Source organism: Podarcis bocagei (assembly GCF_964188305.1).
Source record: "Podarcis bocagei genome assembly, chromosome: 15".
Lineage (NCBI taxonomy): Eukaryota > Metazoa > Chordata > Lepidosauria > Squamata > Lacertidae > Podarcis > Podarcis bocagei.
The window spans coordinates 26,990,422-27,015,482 of record NC_138141.1 but is presented as its reverse complement, the minus strand read 5'-3'; the positions used below and the strand labels follow the sequence as shown (position 1 = coordinate 27,015,482).

At 43.6% G+C, this 25,061-nt stretch overlaps 1 protein-coding gene across 5 annotated transcripts in view; it reads right to left on the bottom strand.

Moving 5' to 3' along the window:
* Nucleotides 1-25,061, bottom strand: part of OPCML (opioid binding protein/cell adhesion molecule like) — a 755,600-nt gene that overhangs the window by 131,116 nt on the left and 599,423 nt on the right. For all 5 annotated transcript variants that reach the window (XM_081172714.1, XM_081172713.1, XM_081172716.1 and 2 more), the window contains one exon: nt 24,471-24,703. In XM_081172714.1, the coding sequence (XP_081028840.1) occupies nt 24,471-24,703 (233 nt within the window). The remainder of the gene's footprint in view (nt 1-24,470; nt 24,704-25,061) is intronic.

The window sequence follows — 25,061 nt, the reverse complement described above, 5'->3', positions numbered from 1 at the left end:
ATACTCAGTAGAGTCCAAAGAAAAGGTTGTTTATGCAACTACACAGGAAAGTGAAAATAACCACAAGAAGAAGGATGGAGTCTTAGTGCCAACCCATAATAACTGGAGACAATGTTTATCGCGAAAATTACTAATTACTGCATATTTAATTTTATTCCCTATTTTGTTTTATCACATATGTGCCACATTCCTCAGAATGAAATATACAACGGGTCATCTTGCTTGATCTTCACATTGCTACAAGGTTGGTTAGGCTGGAGACAGGCAACTGGCCTTCAGATTCAACCAGTTAAGGATGTTCACAGAATCAGCCTCAACTGTATTCCACTCCAGATTTTGTGGTGTTATATTTTTGAAATGCTTTCCAGATCAGAACTTGGCAGGACAGAATAGGATTGGATTCTGGAACGGTATATTGGAATTATTTCAGGGAGAAACTGAAATGTTAGTTATTTTATTTCCATTTTTTAAAAAAGAAATGGTACAGTTTTAACACTGTACAAGTCTGCAGAATAAGTCATCATGTAAAAAGGGGGTGATAGAAATGAAAAAACAAGTCCTTTCAAAATTACTTGTATTTAGCACTTTATGAAAAAGTCAAAGACAACAAAGACTCCCCACTGCCCCTCCTCAAAATACGGCAGGACCCCACATGCCAGAGGGAAAGATATTTGCACAATTCCACCACTGTACAATTGCAAGACAGTCCCCCGCACTTCCCAATCAATAACTAAATAAGAATACATTATGGGATTTGAAGTCCTGATGGAGCAGAACTACTCAGATTTCAGAACCTAGACACTGCAACAACCCAAAAAATGTATAGCTGACCAAGGACTCAAAGCCTGATTTTTTTTCCCTGTCCACAACCAACAATCTGCCCCCACAACCTCATATAGGTTTTTGATTGCAGTAATACCTCAGACAGAAAACAGTTTTCAAACAGTTGCAGTTTCATAGCACAACTACTAAAAATCTGCTCCCTGAGACAGACTATGTAGCTCAAGTTTTCATTGCTTATCATCAGAAGGTGGTGGATCTGGTGAACACACAGCAGCCCCCTTTTAAAGTGGTCTAGTATCTAATCCAAGATGGGCTTGAAGATAAGGAAGGAAGGAAGCATCAGTTTCCATTCTGACCCATGTTAGTTGTGTGCAGCATAGTTTCCATTCTGCTGCACTTCAGCTTCTAACAAAAACTACATCATTCATCTCACTGTCCATTGTGACGTAATTAATTATGTTATTACTGTACTATTCCACACCATTCATTTCAATGCAAAGGAAACACGCTGCTTTTTTTTGGGGGGGGAATCAATTTCATATCAATTGCAGACTAAAAGCAACCATAGTGAATTCCAATTGTATTCGCTGAATTGATTTCCATTCTGGACATGGGATGAATAAGCCAAAGTTGGTAATTTCTGCTCTTGTTACCATTAGAATTCTCCAACATCCTTATTTGCAGATTTCTTCAAAGTCTTACTGGAAACTCTCTGACTTTTCCTGCTCCCTCTCCCTCAGGCTGCCTCCTGCCCTTTCATCACTCCTTCTTTTAGACTCCTCACATGTCTGATAAATAGATTGTCAGCGATTGTTCTTATAATTTGCTGCCTGAGATGTGCAGCCGTGCCCTTCCTCTGGTCCCACTGCCACTGTCAGGAAACCTGACTGTAACCCCAACGAAGGTTGGGCACAGACCACCGCTATCGACTGCCCTTCTCCTACTTCCTTCACCTCTGCCTAAGAAAAGACAGACAGAGAGACGGGCAAAGGCAGACAGGCAGAGATAGAAAGGCAGATTTAGCCATTTATGTCGCTGTGCGGATCTCAAACCCCTTCTCCTTTTTGCTGGAGGTGGAACGATGGCGCTGTCAGAGATGTCACCATCCAGGAACTAATTAGAAGACTGCGCACAAAGTCAGCAAGACATACAAGAAATATATAGATATAAGCTGGAGTTAAACTCTGCAAGAAGAGGTGAAAGTTCCTAAATAAAGCACCAGCTGGGTGACAGAGCAGACTAGGGAGGGAACTAATCAGTCTTGATGTATTTATTTCCTTTGCAAATTTGGCAGTGGTGGAGGTGAGGGCAAAGGAGACAGCAATCACAGACATAGACCTGTCATTTGATACCTCTTCCCCCCTCCCTTAAAATCCCTTCTAATTACTTGAATTCCACTCAAGCATCAAAGCCCTAGCTGAAGACAATAAGCCATAGTGCCAAGATCTGCTCATTGGCAGTATGATAGAGCTTACATCCTGAACATACACACACCAGCTTCATAAACAGGAAACAGTAAAAGGAAGCATGGTAGATATATCATCCTAATCATCAGCACAAAACCATGCACAATGAAAGCCATTTCAGACAGTATTCAATAGCAAACGTGCATTAGACCCAGAAACCAACCAGCCAGGCTCTTCAATGACTTCCTGGTATTATGACACATCTGTTTGCAAATATGTATTTGCTACATCCACCATTAAGGGCTTTTAGATATACACTATACATCTAAATGTTAAATGTGAAGCAGACTAGGATAATTCTTGAGAAAGGGCGATAAAGCGGTCAGTGGGAATGGGCAAGGCTTTGAATGCAGAAAGTCCCTGGTCTCACCTGTGTAAGGATGCCAATGACCTAGCAGTACGCTAGCATTAAACACCATGGCATTCCACTCATCCTTGGTACTCTTAACACCTGATTATCTCACTCATTTCTTAGACAGTTAAAATCAAGGCAATGTACAGGTGCCACTAAATCTAGTGTGTTTCATACCTGGACAAAACAGCTAATCTCACCTTACTCATGTGTTCTGGAGTAGTCAATATACTCAATTTATGTGCCAAACAGGCCAGGCCATTAGGGAAGATTTGGCTTCCTGCTCCCATCTTCCAAAGAATCTGAGAACCTGAAGATGTTGTCATTCTATCAGGTTTTTCTTTAAACGAAACATGCTGGTTCACCTTGTTTTAACTGATATTTCTCCTCTACCTGCTTTATTTACTTGTACATATTAATGTTGATGCTTTAATTGCATGGTGGTTTTCATGTTGATTTGGTAAACCACCTTGGGAGGAAGTGTCCTAAAATGTGGGCTATAATTACCTAAAACAAACAAAATGCATTATAGACCAAGATCAGTTGTCGTGAACAAGCTGCTTTTCAGCAAAACAACTCCCCCCTCCCCATTATTTAGCTTCCACACAGAAACCTCTGGCTAAACTTCCAAGGAATATCAGACCTCCCTTGAACATAGTTTGAAAACAAGTCTTCTGGACAGTTGCTAATTATGTCTTCACATGCATTATTTCATATGCGGCAACATTAAAAGCAGAGGAGGCTCATCCACCTGAGCAAATTAAACACTGCCCCACCAAACCCGCTTCCTTGTGTTCTTGCTTACACCCACCCAGAGAGTGGCACTGCCAGGCAGCTTTCTTCTCCCTACTGTTAAGTGTTGTCATTGCAGAGCTCAGCAGGAAGGAGGAGGAGGAGGATGGGGCTCTGTTTGTCATTGACTCTGCTGCCACCTCCTGTTGTCCTCCCTGCCTTTCATCCCACCAGTCCCAATAAGCCCCTGATATCACTGTCTAGTAGCCTTTTCTAGGCATTCCTCCTAGACATGAAAAGGCAAATATATGTACAGGGGCATATGTTCATGCATCTGCCATGCATCAATGTTCTTGGGTGCACCTCCTCAACTCCCATAGTTCATGTGCTTAGCGTGAAGGTATGAAGGGGGGCAGGATGTGCTTACAAGCCTTCTTGGTGCTGACCTTTAAAGCCCTAAACGGCCTCGGTCCTGTATACCTGGAGGAGTGTCTCCACCCCCATCGTTCAGCCCAGACACTGAGATCCAGCGCCGAGGGCCTTCTGGCGGTTCCCTCATTGCGAGAAGTGAGGTTACAGGGAACCAGACAGAGGGCCTTCTCAGTAGTGGCGCCCACCCTGTGGGACACCCTTCCTTCAGATGTGAAGGAAATAAGCAGCTATCCTATCTTTAAAAGACATCTGAAGGCAGCCCTGTTTAGGGAAGTTTTTAATATTTAATGCTGTACTGTTTTTAACACTTGATTGGGAGCCACTCAGAGTGGCTGGGGAAACTCAGCAAGATGGGTGGGGTATAAATAAATTATTATTATTATTATTATTATTATTATTATTATTATTATTATTATTTGGAACCCTGCCTCGTTAGTGTTCTTGATCATGAGAAGACTTGAAAGTGTGACCAGGCAAGCACAGACCTCCTTTGGATCATTGTTCTCAGCCCACAAAGCTCAGCAACAGAGCAGGCATGACCAGCATGCACAGAAACACTGAGGAAGGACTGGTTTATGTGCCCTCATGTATACACACTCTTGCCCTTGTGTGCCAACGCTGCATGCCTGACGGGGTTAGTATGAAGCAATATAAACAAAGATTCTGCCAGTGGGATCATTCATTTGTGTAGTCCAATGGGGTGGGGTGGGGTGGGGATGGCTGACAAAAGAACTGCTAAAAAAATATTAGAGAAACAGCTTCCATCAGCTACTGGAGGAGTTCATGCACCAACTGGCTGGCACTGACATTTCTCTATATGCACCTATATGTTTATTAAATGTAATTTTGAGAAGAAACTGGGATAGCCTAATTGGGAGTTGAGGCACTTCTGCTCAGCAGTTATACTGACGTGATCTTTATGGACCACCAATTTTTCCTGATCAGCATCCTGCATTTATCATTTGCAGCCGTAATCTGAACAATCTATGAGCATACCTAGGAATATGACAGATAAGTTTAAGCACTATCCATCCCTGCTAGGCAGGACAGGCAACCTTGGTGTTTTACTGTTAACCCTTTGCCTTGAACACACAAACAATCTAGGCTTATTATGGTTTGTGTTTCTAGGGCAGGTGCTTGTACAGGAATTCCTTTAAACAGTACACTTGTGTGAACACCAACAGGTCTAGGTGAAGCCAATAACTGGATCACCTCCAGAGTCCAACTGAGTACATTAATTTAAGGATAAAGGCCGAGAGAGGTTCAGAAATGGAAAATTGCTTTTCAAAGAAAACAAACGCAGAGAATTAACTAGCTAACCTTTACATACCAGAAAATCTAAGAATATAATAACACATGTTTCAAAGCAGCTTATAATCAAGTGAGGCCAATCTGAGTTTTCTGTGATTACAGAGAGTCTTGACTCCCTGCCCATAATATACGGAACACAGATAACTGGGCAATCACAGGTACTTATTGGGAGGAGACAACCCTGATGAGGAGGGGAGATGCAAATGCTTTAGTCAGATTCTCTTAAGTTTGATTCTGTACCTTAATTAAAAAAAATGCTGCATTACTGATGTCTAGAGAAGTCTGGGGCATGTCTTTACATGCTTCTTTAATCAGAAGGGGAGAACAATACATACAGCTGAGTTTCTTTGAAACTTCTTGTTACAGCAAAAAAGAGGCAAGCCTCCATTGAGTTTAATGATATCTTTGCTGAAAAGTGGCTTGCCTCTTCAGCACATGGAAATTTCAAGGAAACCCTTGTCTCTTCTGCATTTCCTGCTGCTATTTACATGGCATTCCAAGCAGCTAAATGTGTACTAGGGACCACTGGGAATCCCAGGACCACCACCCCTGTCCCTTTCTTTACCCTAAAAGGGTGCTAGAGCCCAAGGTTCATGGGAGCTCACCACCTGTAGTGGAAAATGCAGAAGAAAAAACTGAGGAGGTGTAAGTTTGGCTTTACGCAGCCAACCCTTCCTGTGAGTCCTTGCAGGAGCACTCCTGCCTTCAAGGGTGGCCAAATGGGGCTTGAGTGCCCTGATTAGAAGCTTTAATTGCCACCAGTGGTGGCTGTGGAGATATCCAGCCCCACCTGGTTGAGGCAGGTACAAACAGCGCGGGGCAATGTGGCCAGGAGGGAGAATATGATGGACCAAACACTGCTGAGGTTTCCCATGGTTGGATCTGGTGTTGTATATGGGTGAAGGTCTGGGGGGGGGCGGAATTGTTACTTTGAAATTGTTCCTTTGGTGTTATTTCTTGGTGGTACAGGGTTTTGTATTACTGTGTAAGGAAGTTTATTGAGGTTTACTGTTTGAGGGGTTTTGTTTTTGTTACTGTTTAAGGGGGTTTTGCTATTCTGTTCAAATAAAAATATATTTCCCCTCCTATGTTGACTACCAAAGATCCTTTAAAGAACCTGTATAATTAATTGGCAAAACACTACCCTAAGTCCAAATCTTAAACCATAAGCTTCTCAGTTTCGTCTCAGAGTTCCTACCACATTACTCCATCCTTGCAAGAGATTTCTTCAGCTAAACATCTGCAAGCCACTTGTTTTGATACAACATGTTTTGGAGTCACTGTATTTCAACTGAAGGCTAAAATGAAGGGGTGACAAAGAGCATACTGTTAATTTACTCCCTACTATGCCCAATGCATCTGACTGGTTTTTTTGTGCCCTGGCTCCACTGAATTTCTCATCAATAAAAACACAGCAGACACAAACAAAACCCAAAAGAAATGATAGCTGCAGTAACTGTTGCTGGACCTTCACAGCCAGTATTCCATTAGGCTTTTCCATGGAGTTAAAAATAATAGCCGAGCAAGTGGGAAGATACATAGGAGATGGAGGGAAATTACTAATTGTCACTTGCAGCAACTGTGCTGGACTCTGGCACCCACAGAACACAGTCAAAAACTTTCTGCTTCCTTTCTTTTTTTTAAAGAAGGAAGCGTTTGTCTTGGAGAGCTACTAAAACAACAGCATCATTATTTCTGGAAGAGGCTCCAGTCAGACATTCCATTTGAAAACTGTCATTTTGCAAATGCTTAATTACTTCTCAAATACAAAGGATGGTCACAGCCCTACCATTTGTCTTGTTAGGAACCATCAAAATCAAGTCGGTTGAGTCCACAAGAATATTTGGATTGGGGGCGGGAAGGAGGAATAGTAATGGCTTTTATCATTACATATCCACTTGCTTACTTTGTATTGAGTTCATTATCTCACTCACTATGGAGACATTCCTTATTAGGCGCAGGGCAGCATGCTAGAGAAAGAAGCTGGATTCCACAGCTCCTTTTATCTTCATTCAATAGTCTTTCAGATATCTTGAGGTGTCTGCTTGACTTCCCTGTTCTCTTGAAGGATTGCTCCCCCTTCCACATAAGCCTGAGTGCTGCTTTCAACAGGGAGAGAATGATGCTGGTTCCATCAATTCCTCAAGCTATTACTTGCTTTGTTGTTTTTTTGTTTTTTTTCCAAGGTTCAGGTGCAGTGTCGTTAAAGCTTTTTGTGAGGCTTCCAAAGCTACTGGTTGATCTAATTTGTTCTAAGATATTCACCCATCCCCACACAGAGCTAAATGCTCCCTGCCCCCCTTTGTGAATTTCTTACTTATGGATTGGTATCTCATTAGAGCACAAGGAACAGAGGTTGTGGATAAATGGCCAGTTCTCACCATAGAAGGAACCAGCAGTGGCTGCCACTGCAGTTCAGGCAGGGCTGTTTTGCGGTTGGATCAAACCTTGGCATTGGGGTGCCAGGCATGCGGTGGTGGGGTGACTTTGCCCAATGGTGGGTGCCTGGCGAGCAGTGGAAAAGGTGCGCAGGAATCTCTGTTGTCTTCTTGTGTCTTGTGTGATTTTGGCAGGTGTTGCTGTCCTGTGTGATCTCATGAGAGGTATGGATGGTGACATATATATATGTGTGTGTGTGTGTGTGTGTGTGTGTGTGTGCGCACATACATACAACCATACATACATACAGTGGTGCCTCAGGTTAAGAACTTAATTCATTCTGGAGGTCCGTTCTTAACCTGAAACTGTTCTTAATGTGAAGCACCACTTTAGCTAATGGGGCTTCCTGCTGCCGCCGCACCACCATGCGATTTCTGTTCTCATCCTGAAGCAAAGTTCTTAAACCGAGGTACTATTTCTTGCTTAGCAGAGTCTGTAACCTGAAGCATCTGTAACCTGAAGTGTCTGTAACCCAAGGTACCACTGTATATATAATTCAGCAGTATATAAATATTGTTATAAATAAGTAAAATAAAAGATTGGCCGTGGCATGCCCTAAGCTCAGGCTCAATGTCGGGCAATTTCCATCCTCATGGAGGGCCATTCCATTAAGAACTGGATGCTGGAAAGAAGGCAGCCAAGGAAGAGGAGGAAAAGTGCCATGTGCGCCTTTAAATATTGCACAAGAGGGCAAATTACAGCAGGTTCAGCTTTTCATGCAGATATGAGAAAACTTGAATCTGTTGAAATTCCCTTGCATGCATAGCCCTTAATTAAATGTAAAAAGGTAAAGGGACTCCTGACCATTAGGTCCAGTCGTGGCTGACTCTGGGGTTGCGGCGCTCATCTTGCTTTATTGGCCGAGGGAGCCGGCGTACAGTTTCTGAGTCATGTGGCCAGCATGACTAAGCCGCTTCTGGCGAACCAGAGCAGCGCACGGAAACGCCGTGTACCTTCCTGCTGGAGTGGTACCTATTTATCTACTTGCACTTTGACGTGCTTTCGAACTGCTAGGTTGGCAGGAGCTGGGACTGAGCAACAGGCGCTCAATTACAGGTACAAGAGATCCATTCTCTGTTATCCTGTCCCAGTAAACAATATTACATTACCCTGCCTAATGTTCGAACTGCCTAAAAAGTGTCCCCTTGAATTGTGTGATTGGGATGCTCATATTTATTTCTGTGGGAAGAGGATCCAGACTGGGAGTGTGTTGGTGGTGGATAGATTCCACCATTTCCTCTGTAAACTGTCCCCTGATCCTGCTATCTTCCCAGCCCTGGGTCCACACTTTGTATTTGAGAATATTACCTGGTTTAGGGGCTTATTGGCAGGGTGAGATGGGGTTAAAAGGAAGGGAGAGAAGGAGAATCCAAGTTACAGGACTCAGACATGTTCCACATCCAATGCAGTTCTCTATATGTTTTAATGACCCCTTTGCCTATTGACACTAAAGGTTATCTTGTTTGATAAAATCAGTTTTGATGACAGCACAATCTATGAAGGCAGTCAGAGTTGATTTTATCAAGATAACAGATTAAGTGCTTCTGACAACTGCAGATTGGTCAACAAAATGATTTTTGTCAAATTTCTCAGGTACTCAAGAATAGAGCTTAGTCCACCATCACTCCTAACAGTTATATTTCATTTTATTGGGGAGTGGGGGTGGGCGGGCAAGGGTCTGATCTTTTCTTCAGTCACACCTTGCACCTTTCCCTGAAAAGGAATGGATATAAACATTGAGCTTACCTGCACAGAATCCCCCCCCCATTCCAGTCTTACTTTTGTCTCTTGGTGAGAAGCAAATTCCCCTCCCCCTGGTTCCACTAAAAACAACCACACTTCTGTGTTATTAGCCATATAATTTACACAAAAGCGCTCCAGCTTGCTTAAAGTAATCAGCTTATAAACAGATGCATACATACCAGGTAGGGCTGGGAATGGTCTCTGCCTAAAACTCTGGAGAGCTGCTGTCAGTCAGTGTAGACAATACTGAGTTAGATGGAGCAAGGCCTTCCTTCCTGCAGGGAAGTTTCCTATGTTGTTCTTAAGACATAGAGGCTGGTCCCAGTCACTCTACTGTTGAAGTAAATAACTAGATGGTGCTCCGTTCCCTCATACAAACACTGGCTTGACTGGATCTTATTTCAGCACTGGCATTTGGACAGCATCTTCCACTGCACCTGAGAGAGGGAGGCTGACTTAAGGTGTGCATACTGTGTGAAACACACAGCTAGAGATGGGCAAATTTCTGCCACTTGCAGTTTCTCTCACTTTCTCGTTTTGCAATCAGTTCTCCACATTTCAAAATCAATTTGAGGGTGTGTGTGTGTGTGTGTGTGTGTGTGTGTGTGTGTGTGTGTATTTAAGGCCCCATGGAAGTTCACAAGCATTTTAGGGTGAACTCCTAATATACACACGTGTGTAAGCTATTTTGCTAAAATACCATTTTTTACAAAGCAGTTTCCCCTAATACAATGCATTTTAGTATGTTATTTGCACTGATATTACTGAATTTAATGTACATTTTTCTATATGTCACTTGGCTAGAGAATTGCAGTGCAAAATTCAGAAAAAGTGCAAATTTCAAAGGGTGGCTGTGTTTCAGCTTGTGTATTTCAGAAAGGACAAATTAGGTAGGCTTGACTTTAAATATAAGCTGAGTTGAATTTCTTCCCTATTCTGACACACAGCTCATTGTGCCAAATGGCAGACCCAGCCCTAATGGAGCCTCCATAACAGCATTTCCGCACTGTGTACCACCTTACATAACATGTTATCTTTCAACCAAGGCTTCATGCATGAGGGACAAAGAATAAAACTAATAAAGAGCTATTTCATTTTCCACAATGACTTTTGAATGTACTCCTGTATCATAATTACAAATGATATGTGTGAAAACACACACACACACACACACACACACACACACACACTGAACTATCACAGACTCAGATTCATCAATGCATGCGAATTATATGCTCAAAAGTTAATGTGCTCAGACATTAACTTAACCATTAACTAAGCATCTTACCTCACTAGAAACCAAGGCTTAAATATATACCATGCCTAAAGCATCTTGTTTAATCAGGAACTAGCCACTGTATTGCATTCTAAAGAGCATCCCCCATGTTACAAGCTTGAAGGCTTAGAGTAGTCTTAAAATTAATTGCATATCAGAATCACTGAACTACCCTCAAATTAGGGATGACTGGATCGGTCTATTTCTGCATCAGTTTTGCATGTGTTCATTCAGAAGTTAATGCCATTACTCTGATAGTATCAGTATAATTATTATTAAAGCATGAACATATTCAAATTAAAAATATACTTACACTTCTATTTTTGAATGGATTTTCTCACAAAGTACAAATATCTAAATGCACTTTCTCTCAGGAACACACGCTTCTCAGTGACTCAGTTCACACCTTACACCAAGCCAAACTATGGCTTAGCATGGAAGTGTGAGACAGAAGGTTCCTAGAGAGTAGATGGTGGCTGCTCTGATCTTCTTCTGGTCCTCCTGCTGCTGTCCATGTACATCTGGAGAGCCACAGATTCCCTATCTCTGATTGAAGGGTACAGCTACAATCTAATACTGCAATGCAATACCCCCCCCCCACAAATTCTAGCGATTGTGGTTTGCTGAGATGCTCTCAGATTTCTGTGCTAGATTCCTTGCCCCTCTCACTGAACTACAATTCCCAGCACCCAGGGACAGAGTGACCATTAAATCAATTTGATAAGAAATCTCTGACTTTGGACACCCATCAAATCAGTGGATATAGTTATGAGTTAAATGAAGTGATTATGAACTGTGATGAAGACCAAATCTGCACCATACTTTTATAGCACAGATACCACCACAGGCGGGACGTGGGTGGTGCTGTGGTCTAAACCACAGAGCCTAGGGCTTGCCAATCAGAAGGTCGGTGGTTCGACCGCGACAGGGTGAGCTCCCGTTGTTCGGTCCCAGCTCCTGCCCACCTAGCAGTTTGAAAGCACATCAAAGTGCAAGTAGATAAAGAGGTACTGCTCCGGCAGGAAGGTAAACGCTGTTTCGGTGTGCTGCTCTGGTTCACCAGAAGCAGCTTAGTCATGCTAGCCACATGACCCAGAAGCTGTCTGCAGACAAACGCCGGCTCCCTCGGCCTACAGAGCGAGATGAGCGCGCAACCCCAGAGTCATCTGCGACTGGACCTAATGGTCAGGGGTACCTTTACCTTTACCTTTACCACCACAGGCATGGCTTCCCTAAAATGATTCTGGAAGCTGTAGTATGGTAAGTGTGCTGACAGTGAATAGGAGACCCTTATATTCCGCTCCCAGAGCTACAATCACCAATCCTCTGGGAATGGTAATAAGGGTCTCCTAACAACTCTTAGCAACCTTAACGAATTGCAGCTCACAGGATTCTCTGGAGAAAGCCATGACTGCTTTAAAGATATGGTGTGAATCTATACAGAACTGTATCCATCCTTCTTAGATATTTGGCAAGGTCTTTGGTCTGACAGTGTTTGGGTGGTCTCTTGTATCTAAAGCTCAGAGTCAAAGTGTTTGTTTTTCTTTAGTGATGTCACCATAGAGCATCTGAGGGCAAGGATGGTTTCTGGAGAGCTAGCTCACCTCCTTGACCCAGCTTTCCTGCAGGTCACCGTGACATGCCATCCCAGAGACCCCCCTCTTGTGCCAGATTTTCTCGTTAAGTGAATGAATGCAATAAAAATGAAAATAATGGTGTTGCACCTACTGTGTAACCACCTGTCACTAAATTTATGAACAATTAAGGAAGTGAAAGTGCTTCCCAGGGAGTGATTTGCATGTGCTATAAAATACTCATTTTGTTTGAAAATATAATGGGAAAACAACTCTCTCATTCCAAACCCCCTTCTTCTTCTTTTATTTAATTTAGCCTTCATAGTAATTAATCAGGTATGTTGGGGTTCTCTCTCCTTTCTCTTCCGCTGAATTTATGATGCCCTCCATGCACAGCAGACAAACAATATCCCATGGAGGCTGGTTGCTTTTCAAGAGGAGTGTGACTGACGGCATCCCAAAGCAAAATGCGACACAATGGCTGCCAGTGCTTCTCAGGTACAGCCAGGCCCTTCTGTTGCAGACCACGAGCCTCTGGCACTTGAGTTGAAGGATGAGCTTCATTACCGGTACAAGGACTCCTTTGTATCCTTGTGCGGCAGCCGGGAAAGCGGGGGAGGCAATAGTTCAGTGTTGCAGTGCATGCTTTGCATGTTGACGAGCCCAGACTCAGTCCCCAACGTCACCCCACCAAAGAGGTGCAAAACCCAAAAGCGGCTTCCAAACAGAATATATCCAGGATACAGGATTGTAAGAAACAGCCTGGGTCATATGGCAGAGGAAGCTCACATCCACACCTTACATTTAAAGCTCTCATGCCACTTTAAGAGTCATGGCTTTCCCCCAGAGGACCCTGGAAACTGCAGCTTGCTATGGGTCTCCTAACAGCTCTCAGGACCCTTCCCAAACTAAAGGTGCAAGGATTCTTTAGGTCAAAATAGGAGGCCAATGGCTGAGCAACCCGGCCTAGATGGACCTTTGGTATGACTGAACCTCAAACGTATATTGCTGACATTGCACAAGCACAGGATCTGAAGTCTGAAAATGCTCTGCTTCCCCATTGAAATCCCAAGTTACAAATTTGGCATGGCGTGTCTCCTACCATCCTACCTGAGCTTCTGCTTTGATGTAAGGTTGGCAACCAAACATGGTTGGATGTTGGACCCAATGCAGATATCAAGATAGAAGAAGATCTATTAAAAATAATAATTCTCACAATCTCAACGTCCATTATTTTTACACCACATAACTGATTTTATGCCCTTCCAATTAGAGGCTGTTTAAATAATTAACTTTACTAATCCTAGAGGCATTTGGGTGGTTGCTACTGAAAACAAAATGCTGAACTAGATGGAGCAGAGTATTATCCAGTAAAGCAATTCTTACATTCTGTAGAGACATTTCTCCATTATTACTTGTCTTACTTTTCCAGCTTGGTCTAGGCACTAACTCAGAGCTGGGATTCAGAATCAATCTTGTCGCCAGCCTCTCTCGCCTTCGTAGGAGGTAATTTTCTGTAGAACTTTTCCTTTGAAAGGTCCCTATGCCGCTTCCCCAGGCTTCATTTTAATGGTGCCAACTTTAATTGATTTTTTTCCTGTTTATTTTTAATTCTCCCCGCCCCTCCACTTTGCGTGCTGCACAGCAGTCAGAGTGCAGTTTAATAAAACATTCTGATGCTCCCCAAACCCATTTCCCTCCTGCTACCACTTGCACAAACATCTAAGGAGCAGACAACTTTAGAACATTAAAAAAAAAGCAGTTGGCATTGTGTGTTTGGTACTTTATTTAGTGCCATGGAGAGGGTTTTTGTTTTTTGCTCGTGTAAGCATTTTTTTTTCTTTTAAAAGCTTTTTGATTCCTCCCGCCCCCTTACTCTCGTCTTCCTTTACTAATCCAGATGGCAACCAGTCTTAGGCTAAGCTAGGTATTCTCAAAGGGTGGTTTACTGGAGCAAGAATCACCAATGGATATAGTAAAATGCAAAGCTTAGCCAGAAGGTCATTCTCAGGTGAAACATCTGCAAGGGATTTCAAGGCAAGGTAACCTTTATTTAGATAAGGTTAGCAAGATTTATCAGGGATAGGGGGACATGATCGCGCCTCACATTTCACTGCTTTTAAACAGATATGGTTCTGGTTTTATGACTGAAGTACCCTCCAAAAAGTAAGCAGGGACAGCATCACCTGTCAATGAATCTTTAAGAAGTTTTATTTTTTAACCAGGGATGGGGAACTTGTTGCCCCCCAGTTGCCATCAGTCCTAGTCAGTGGTCAACTGTCAGGAATAGGGATGGAAGAGGAATTCAATTCAGTTCACTTCTCAAAGCAAACTTAGCTAATTCACAATTCCCAAAACAATATGCAAACCGAAACAGAGACACCTCTCAAAATTTGCACTGCTCTGAGTCTTGCAATGAAGTTCTCCAGCCAAGTATTACACTGGGAGATGGGAAATAAAGAGGAAAAGCCCCATAGGTGGGGTAAACTACAGCCACTTTGTTTAAAGTATAACCTAAGCAATTACAAATTTCAACAGCTGCATAAGGGGGAACCAATTCTGTGCAGGAAAATACAAAACTATCAGGCTCCTATACCTGCCAATTGGGTAATCTATACTACAGGGAGGAAGAGTTGGCATTAAACCCAACCCTGGCCATGGAGGAGGAAGGTCTTCCTGGTTCATGCCCTCTCATGGCTGCACAACTCCAAGTGAGGGGCACAGGCTAACCATAAAAATGATCCACACCCTGCCCCATAGATCACACAGCCCAGTGTGCACATGTCTGGAATCACTAGTCACCTGAAAGGGCCTCACCATCTGAGTCCACCTCTTCACACACACACCTGCCAAGTTACAAAACCAAGGAAACCAATCTACTTATTTAGCTGACACCCATTCACAAAAAGATTCCCCACCGCATGCCAATTGCAAAAGGAAACAAACTGTATTCGGTCCCAAAGCTGGCATGGCAACCAGTTTAGACTCACATTGCCTACCGGGAGAGAGGGAGAGCTGGGTGTCACACTCTGAAGGGGGACAAGGAGGCAGGCAGAAAGACCTTGAAGTCCCTCTGCCCACCCTTACCCTAAGCTGGCAAACCCAGCTCTGGAAAAGCCAATGTCCCATCTAGTCGAGCATCCTGTTCTCAGAGTAGCCTACCCAGTGGCGGAGGAACCCTCTCCGGCACCCGGGATGGGAGGCCAAGGGGCAGGGCGAACTGTGGCGCATGCACTGCAGCCCGTACAGATGCCACATGAGCGATGCCCATACTAACTGTGTGTGCACCCTCAGCCACTCTACAGCTGGGGGGAGGCAGCGGGCCATCTTGTCACCCCCCCAAATGGTTCCTGGGGCAACCTGCCCTCTCTGCCTACTCTTCCTACACCCCTGAGCCTACCAGATGCCTGTGGGAAACCAGTGAGCAGGACCTGAGTGCTCTCCCCTCCTACGGCTTCCAGGGACAGGTATTTAGAAGCATTGCTGCCTCTGAATTCCATTCGTGGCTCTGCCACACGCCTTGCTAAATCAACACCCTGTGATAGGCAAAAGGGCCACTTCATTCTAATTGGGCTGATTGTGAGATTACAGCTGCTTTGGAATCATTAGAGCTGCTGAAGGCACTCAGTGCCATGTCCGCACCTTTTCCAGATCTGCAGTAGCTGTTCCAGTTTAATTTCTGCAGGGACTGGATGCTGAGATACGTGAGAAATGAGAGAAGTAGGGAGGTGGGAAGAGAGGCAAAATCTTAGGTCAACTAATCCTTTATAAAGAAAACTCCCCCCCCCCCAATAAGAAGAGGATTAGGTGACTTATATTCTACTTTTATTAAATTAAATTATTGGGTTCCCCCCCATCCCTCTTTCTCATCTTCTCTCTTGTGCGCACATCCACACACATACAGAAGAGGAGACCTGAAGCCATCAATCGTATCATGACAAAATAGCCGCTGGATTAAAAAAAGCAAAAAAAGAACAGCCTCCACCCTGGCACTCTGCCATCCTAGCTCTTATAAACCGTTGTTAACTGCTGTAATGAACCAATCCAGGAGACATATTAATAATGACATGAAGAGACTCATTTATTGTTGATTGTTGAGTCCCTGGCAGATTTATCACAGGGTTTCTACCAGGGAAGGCTGGGCCCTGCAGTGGTGCAATTAAAAACAAATTGGATACAGGGACAAAGAATCAATAATCTAACCGGGCAACTTTTAAGTTTTGCAAAATACAAATATAAATTAATTGACATGAACACGGCTGCTAACAGGTCATTAATGCCTCGCTTGCCAGCCAGTCGGAGTGCAAAATGTGTCCCATTAGCTTCATTAGCCTAAGTTACCACTAAGCGTGGCTTTAAGTCATGTTTGTTGGTTTTTCCACCAAAAGCAATGCCTCCTGGAGTTATGCACATTGGACAGCATGTTCCAGCCTGGATATTTAACAGTGAAGGAGGTGGGGAGCGGAGGAACCACTCATTTTGACCAACATGATCTTCAGCATGTATTCATTTAAATGATCATAATCCCCAGCACAAGATGTACCTAACGCCGTAATTTGTAACTAACGCTGAAGTGCGCCTGCCATTTCTTATCCATCTGGTTTTATTTATTTAAGTGCTTACTCGTTTTTCTATACGAAGCAGCCAACAAATTCCATCTATCGAGTGTAATACATGAAACTCATTAAAATATTAAAACCATTATCTTTCAGTAAAAGCCATCCAAAACAAATAACATCAAAAAGTAACAGGACCAAGAAGAGCAGCATCAGCAGATCAAAATGAATATACAGCAGTCAGTCCATGTAGGGAAGGGTCATAGCTCAGTGGTAGAGCTCTTGCCTTGCATGCAGAAGGTCCCAGGTTCAATCCCCAGCCTCTCCAGGTAGGGCTGAAAGAGAATCATGTGGGAAGCTCACTGACAGTCAGAGTAGACAATGCTGAGATAGGTGGACCAAGATTATGGCAGAATAAGGCAGCTTCTTGTATCTTATTAGGAAGGTATTTATTCCTGCCTGAAACTCTAGGGAGTCAGTGCCATAAAGGACCTGGAACAATACCTCCATGAGAAAAGTTATTTAGTTCAGAAAAAATAAAGAGGGAACACTTCCCTCTTCCTCTCAGAATAGGAAAACCCAATGGGTTCATCCAATAAAGTTGAACATGGAGGTGAGAGAGAGAGAGCATAAATAGCAAGTCTTGGCATGGTCAGCGTTTAACTACTTTCCTGTTCCAGATCTGACATGGAACTGTGAAGGGCCTTGGGGTCTCAAATTTCAGTGGTGCCTGTGTTCTACATAATACAGTGGTACCTCGGGTTAAGACCTTAATTCATTCCGGAGGTCCATTCTTAAAATGAAACTGTTCTTAATCTGAGGTGCCACTTTAGCTAATGGGGCCTCCTGCTGCCACCGCCACACGATTCCTGTTCTCATCCTGCAGCAAAGTTCTTAACCCGAGGTACTATTTCTGGGTTAGTGGAGTCTGTAACCTGAAGCATCTGTAACCTGAGGTACCATTGTAGTTGAGGAAACCTTTGTGGCACCCCCAAGGCTCCATGCTGAACTGGTCATGCTCCCCTAAATTTCCCTGTGCATGGAAGTAGTTCTATCCAGGTTGAAACAGGAGAACAAGTCCTAAGTGATGCTACAAAGAGCAGCATGATCCCATCTGAATATCTTTGGGCGGGGAAGAAGCCTTATCACCATCATGCCTAAAAAAATACTAGGTACTGTACAGAAGGAGTTAAAACCCAGCCTCCAAGTTGCTGAATGCTCCCGAGGAATCTTATCGCCTCCAGGTTTTTGCCAGGTAAGTTCTAATTGGGCAGAGCACTTAATAGAAATGCTAACTCAAAGGATTGGAAACGGACCCTTTTAAAGAGAAAAGATAATCACATCAAGAGTTTCCAAGCAGATAGTTCACATGCAAGCGAAAACTCTCAAGAGAACCACTACTGTTGTCAGGAGATGGATTTCAAGCCCGGGTGGAAGAAATGCACATCAGCAAGGAAGAGGGCTGCCCCTGTGTTATTGTTCCTGCACTTCATGAAGCTTCAGGGTTGTAGCCAGGAGGATACTGGTCCCTTGAGGCAAAAAAGACTACAAGATCAGCATTCACTGTAATAAATAGATAAAGTCAAAGTGATTTATTGGCTGGAGTGCACCACAAACCCCAACTGTTATGTGATCTTCCAACACAGCTATGCAATTCACAGAGAGTTGGATCAAAAGGGCACAAAAACAGCCTGTGAAGGATCAGTCCAAAACCCCTTCAATTCTAGCTGCCTCTTCCCACAGTGGCCAACAGATGCCTAGCAGGAAATGGGTGCAGCTTCACTCTCCCCACTCATGTTCCCAAAACAGCTGGTAGTCAGACAATGCTGAGCTAGATGGTCCAAAGGTCTAACAGAATAAGGCAGCTTGCTATGTCTTAATTTTGAGAATGGTCACAGCTTAGCATGCATATGATAAGTGCCTGAACCCCCTTTGAACTACAGTGGTACCTCGGGTTAAGTACTTAATTCATTCTGGAGGTCCGTTCTTAACCTGAAACTGTTCTTAACCTGAAGCACCACTTTAGCTAATGGGGCCTCCTGCTGCCGCCGCACCGCCGAAGCACGATTTCTGTTCTCATCCTGAAGCAAAGTTCTTAACCTGAGGTATTATTTCTGGGTTAGCAGAGTCTGTAACCTGAAGCATATGTAACCCGAGGTACCACTGTATTGCCAATCAGCTTTGGTATCACTGAACTATATGGACCAATGGTCTGCCCTGAGCATAGGTGCCAACACCCTGGGGCCCTGGGTGCCCAAGCACCCACAAAATTCCTCATGAAGGGGCCAGGCACCCACAAATTTTGGTGCTAGGACCATGCACGCTGAATGGCACCCACAGTCCTGGGCACCCATGGTCACAGGACCAAGCTGGCACTCCTGGCCCTGGGAAAAGACAGATTGTTAGGGCTTGTCCACACTTCAGCTTGTTCTGTGCCTAGACAGCATGGGTCCTAAAGGTTTTCTTCTTGTCACATGTTTTGCCTTTGCCCCAATGCCCCAATGCTTTCCCCCAGAAAACCCTCTCTTTACTGATAAATTGGAACAAATGTCAATCTGCAGAAAACCTGACTAGCATTTGCTCCAATTCAGCACTAAACTGTGTGTTACCCTGGGGAAAAGCAGCCCTTATCCTTATCTAAGCTGTAGCTCAGTGGCTGAGCACATGTCTCATGTGCAGAAGGTCCCCGGTTCAATCCTTGGCATCCCCAGACAGGACTAGGAAATATCCCCCCCTCCCAAATGGGAAAGAGCCACTGCCAGTCAGTGCAGACAATACTGAGCCATAGGGATAAATAGACTGACTCAGCATTAGGCAGATGCCTATGTTCCAATGGTGGCTAAACTAAACTCCTCTGTATCATTCTTTTTTCTCAGTCTATGTGCAGTGTACCATTTTATTTTATTTTTGTATTGTAGAAAAGGCAGACTCCACTGATCACTGCGCTCATAGTAACACTTTCTGGCTTTTGTAAGATGTTTGAGCATCTGATGTCTCTGTAAATTTCTCAGACTAGCTTCACGAGTCCAAAGCTGCGGGGGATTGTTAAGAGTCGCAATGGTGAGGATTTCATCTCACAATACTTAAACCAACCCCATTCTCCATGGCTAGTGAGAAGGACAAGGTAGTGGTGTTGCCTTGCCTTGCTAAGGTGGTCAAAGAACTGGGAGCTCTTGCCTAACCTGTTTGGACTGTGGATCAACCAGAGTGGTGTGTGAAACAACATAGTCTCTGAATAAGCATATATACAGTAAACACAAAGCATATATACAAGAGGCAGTTTTCAAACCTTCACAAAATCCTAAACATGAATTGGTAGTTGCCCATAGTCCCCTGCTAGATCTACGCTCAATTAACTAGATAAATGACCATTATGGGTGGGGATATTTTTCTCCGATAACTATGGTAGATTACTGGTAAAAAGAATAAAAATAAAAAATCCAGACAGACAATATATTTTTCTGCTTTCTCCTAAAAGGAATGCAGATAAAGAGAAAACAAATTATTTTAATGTTTCTTTTTGTCGCGCTGTGTGTGGTGGAATTCCCCCCCCTTCCTCTCTTTAAAAGGGGGAGAAAAAAAGTTGAAGCACAGAATTTCTCCCCCCTTCAGATTTACTCATTGCAAAATCAATATCCATCAGCTGTTTGAAATTAAAGAAGAGGGTTAGGCCCCAGTTTTATACATGCGTTATTGTATTGCGAGAGCTTTCTACTCAGCCAGATAAATCTTCTTTAAGAGGATTAGGAAACTTTCATTATCTTTATCTAACCTGAACTAACACTAACTCTGAAAAATTAATCTATAGACTGGACAAAAGCCGATAGCTGTTGCTAAGAAGCCGGGGCCTCTGGAGTTACTTTCTAAATGAAGTGGGTGGAGGGACTTTAACGCCTAACTCTGTTTAGCAGTTGGAGACTGTGGGGGCTGGGAGTTGAGGGGGGGGGCAGGGGAAGGAGAAAGAGAAACAAGACCTCCTCATGAGCTGAGCAGGTCACATTATTCCTTGTGAATAATTTATCCATCGGCTTTGGGCATATTTTTTCTCTATGAATCATTTATTTGTGAGGGAGAAAAAAAGTTCACCCTCCGTTCCCCGGGTGCCAATTATTTATGCAACTCTAAGCATGGGGGAAGCACAGGTCTATCTACCCAATAGCAGGCTCCCAAAAGCAGCACTCCCCCCCCCCACCGCCAGAAAACCATTTGGATACGAATAACTAAAGATATCCAAGCACAGCTTCTCCCTTGTAAGGAGGAAACACGAGGTAAGGATTTCTCCAGTTCCATTTAGGGGCCTCTTAACAGAGAGATGCAATATGGGTAAAAACAGGTGCATGGGGAGGGGCGGTAAAGTGGCAGGCTCCGCCTCCAACCTATACCCTGGTTGTGGACAGCATGTGGACAGCTGGCGTACATACTGCTAGGTTGCCAGACTGCAAGGGTTGACCTGAAATCTTTGCCTCCTTGCCCCCCACTTTCCTTCTCACCTGCACCCTTGAATCTCCCAGAGGGCAAGAACGCAGGTGAGAAAGAAATACCCCCTTACTTCCGCTGGGAACTGTGAACACTGCCTTTAGCTTAGGTTACTAGCTTAATTTCCAGCTAACGACCTCTTTGCTCACTTGTTGTTGTTTTTATTTGAAGGACATGCTTTTCAGCAACTCTGCTGTCATGCTTAATGTGTCATGCTTAATGACATCACTGGGGCCACCCCTGGGTCTCAGGTTCAGGCCCTGGAATATCAGGGTCTGGGATGCTTTTGACTTGACAACCCTATGCACATGTGTGTACATGGAGGTATGTTTGCAGACTTGGAAACCCTGCAAAGGAAAGGCAATAACATGGAGAGCTCCTGGTGCACACACAATTGTACACATATGTGAGGTCTCTCTTCAGATGTTTAAATAAATGGATGGAGGTTAGAGCGGAACCTGAAACCACAATGCCATTATTTCCCTCCTCCAAAGTGTGTTTGTTTTATCTCTTTCAAACCCTTCCTAAAATTCAGACTAATGGGTGGAATTTCCAAACTAAGGCACTGCGAGAACAAGAGAAAAATATGCATGCCTACTAAGTTCACATAATTTATGCAGGCAGCAGAATTCAATCTATGCAAGTTGCAGGATTTTTCTCAGCACGGAATTTAGACTGCTTAAACCCAGTTGTTGTTGTTGTTGTTGTTTTTAAATGATGTGGAATGTGAGCAGCTTCTTCTGTTTTGGGGGTAAAACTCAGAACCGTTGAACATATTCCATATCATTGCTGTCATCATCCCATAGGAACAGCAGCAAAAGCCATTCTCAGCCTTCCTTGTGGGATCAAACATTCTCTTTCAGTGGAACTTCCTCAAAAAACGGGGACATGCTCTGGGCTTCCTCCTCCTGTTGATGTGCCACTTGATGTAGAAGCTCCGAGATGCTTCTGTCGGGAAAGGCCTGGGTACTCCCTCTTTCTCTCCTCAACAGCTCGCGTTACGCAAAGGCAGCTCACTCGCAGCAATTCCCCCTTGAAGTTCTCTGCCAAAAGCCCTTTATGGCCTGCAATGACTTTGACATACTTACACAATCTGTCTTCTCTCCTCCAGAAAGTGATAGCCTTGTTCTGTTTGAGTCTTCCTCTACAGTACCTGACAGTTCTTTTATTTTGGCACTGTATTTTCCCCAAAGAAGATAATTCCACTGTCAAGGCCACTAAGGTGGCTCTGAGGCATCCCTCTCCATATTTAAAGATCTCTCTGTTCCGCTCTTATACCAGGCAGGAAAGGAAGACTATATATATATAAAAACACACATTTCCAGCACCCAAAGTTTTTCCAAAATATGCACCAGCTAACCCCTACAGTCTCATTGCAACATGATTTTAAGAGATGTTTTCAGTATGGTGGGAGGGGAGGAGAGAGAGAAATATGTATCTTAAACTAATTTGCTTAAGCACATGTGCTTGAGGTTTGACTGTCACAGTACTGGCTCAGACAAAGACTCTAGGGAAGAAGGAAAAGGTGTCCTGGCAGATTTTAATTTTTTTTAAAGGATCTATCTACATCTCAGTCAGGAGAAAGGGAGAAAACGTGTCTCTATTCACAACACAATAAAATATAGACAGACACTAGAAAAGACAGCTTGTGAAATGCAAGCATAGCTGTATTCTTAGCTCCCACTGGAGATATTGTCCCTTACATTCCTAGGGTTATTAAAGAAGTGGGGGGTGCTACAGCATATTTCCTTATGTTGCTGGAGTGCTTCCTGCCGCAAGAAAATCTTACTTTGCAATCCTAACCATGTCTACTCGGGAGTAAGCCCCAACTGAGTTCAATAGTGCTTATTCCAAGGCAAGTGAGGCTAGGACTGCAGCCTTTTCAATAACATGTTTATTTTTACCCAACTTCCCACAATTACTCGCCTAAAGTGGCAAGCAAGAATAAAAGAACAAAATATTATATTAGTGCTACCCAAAGCACACAGTAGATTTCATCTGTGTTTCAGAAACGTGTTGGCATATTCCCTCTTCTCCCACCCCCACACAACTGTTATGCTACAACATTGTTAAAAAAAATAAAAATTATATTATTCTGGAATACAGCAATGTGACTCATATATTGACATACCCAGTGACATCTGATGCCCATCGGGACAGCTAAGGTGTAAGGCAGGGAGGTCAACAGTAGGTGGCACCAGAGGCAATGACAGGCAGAGCCAATGACAGAGTGAAGCCATTTTGCATCCATCCCTATCTTTCTCCCTGCTGAGTTCTACAAGGACAACCCTGAAACTAAGGAAACGAAAGCAGAGGCAGGTGAGCTTGGAAGAATCCAGACCAAAGTTGGTGGGGCAGTGCCCTGCTGGACCAGCCTCCACTGGGCAAGCCAATGCAAATATTTAGAGCTGGGCCACCAATGACACATCTGGGTTCTTTCAATGAAACTGTACATTCAGGAACATGCTATTAGACTTCAACAGTAGTAGGAGGTTTGGAGAGTTGGGGCTGCTGCTCACTTGACCTCTGGTTAGTTCCACCACTGCTGCTTACCAGGAGGTAGAGGGGCAAGGCAGGGGCAATGTGGATGTGGTGCAAATGCACAGATAGAGCTGGTCCAGCATGCTTGCTGGGATGTTTGCACTGCATCAGCTATGGCTATCATGCTCCTTTGTTCACTCCTGGAATTCAACTCTTATTCATGGAAATTAATAGATCTAACCTAAGCTGCATTCAATGGCAATTGATTCAATTTCCAGACAAATATTGTTCACATTATATTTGGGCTTTCACATGATGTAACAGCCCCTTCTGGAAAAGCAATGGAATATAATGCATGTTTAGCACTCATTTCTGTATTGTTTGGGAAACCGTGAAGGTAAACTGATGATATTTGGGGTGGTATACCAGCATACAGTTCTTTCCTGTCATTTTCATGGGGGAACAGAAGCACACGTGTGCAAAAAGGGTGGGGAAATAGAGACACTGTCCAATGACGTTTGTTATTGTGCAGAAACCTACAGTTGCACAACAGGTACTGCAGTGTGAAAGGAACATCAGAAAACCGGGCAGAAGCCCTAGCATTATGATCAGGAAAATTAATGCAATATTCCCCACATCTGAATGCACCCCAAGACAGCAGACATCATTCATTTCCAAATGACAAAGTACAAGATGAGATCCAGAAGCTCAGCTACTGAGCAACAAGACAATCAGAACAAGCTCTGAGTTTCCTAACTCCCCAAGCATCAGCAACAGCATCCATTTGAAGCCTAGGAAACTGCCCACATAAAAACGTCTTTCTTCTTAGGCATCTTTGCCAAATCTTACCTTGCACAATAAGATGGACTCGTGATGTCTTTGGATGATTGTCTGTTTGTACAGAGCAGGTGTAAGGTCCTTCGTCATATATGTCCACGTTATGGATCTTGATACTGTACTGGGTTTTGGTGTTCGTGAGGATAACCACCCGATCATCTATTGACCACTTATCATTTCCAGCATAAAGGATAGTGCTGCGGTTCAACCAAGCTACTCGCGTCACCCTGTCATCCACGGTACACCTGGAAAGGGAGGAAGAGGTAAAAGGAATGAGAAGGCCATTGCTATCACCAAGTTAAGAGCATCCCTGAGAGTAGGGATGGGTGGATCTGTCCATTCCTATTTCTCTCATTTTTTTTTTCCAGTCTGAGGTTTGGTTCACCCCATTTATGCAGAATTGTGATTTTGCTAAGCAGCTTTGTATGAAATTTGTATACACTTCCATGCACATACAATTTTAAAATGAAAGTTTGCCTTGTATATGCAAGTTTGCATTTTTGTTATCTTTACAGATATATGTATTTTCATGCACTCTTTGCTATTATATACATTTCTGTTCACATTCTATACATGGAAAACTGCATCACAAAATTCGGAGAA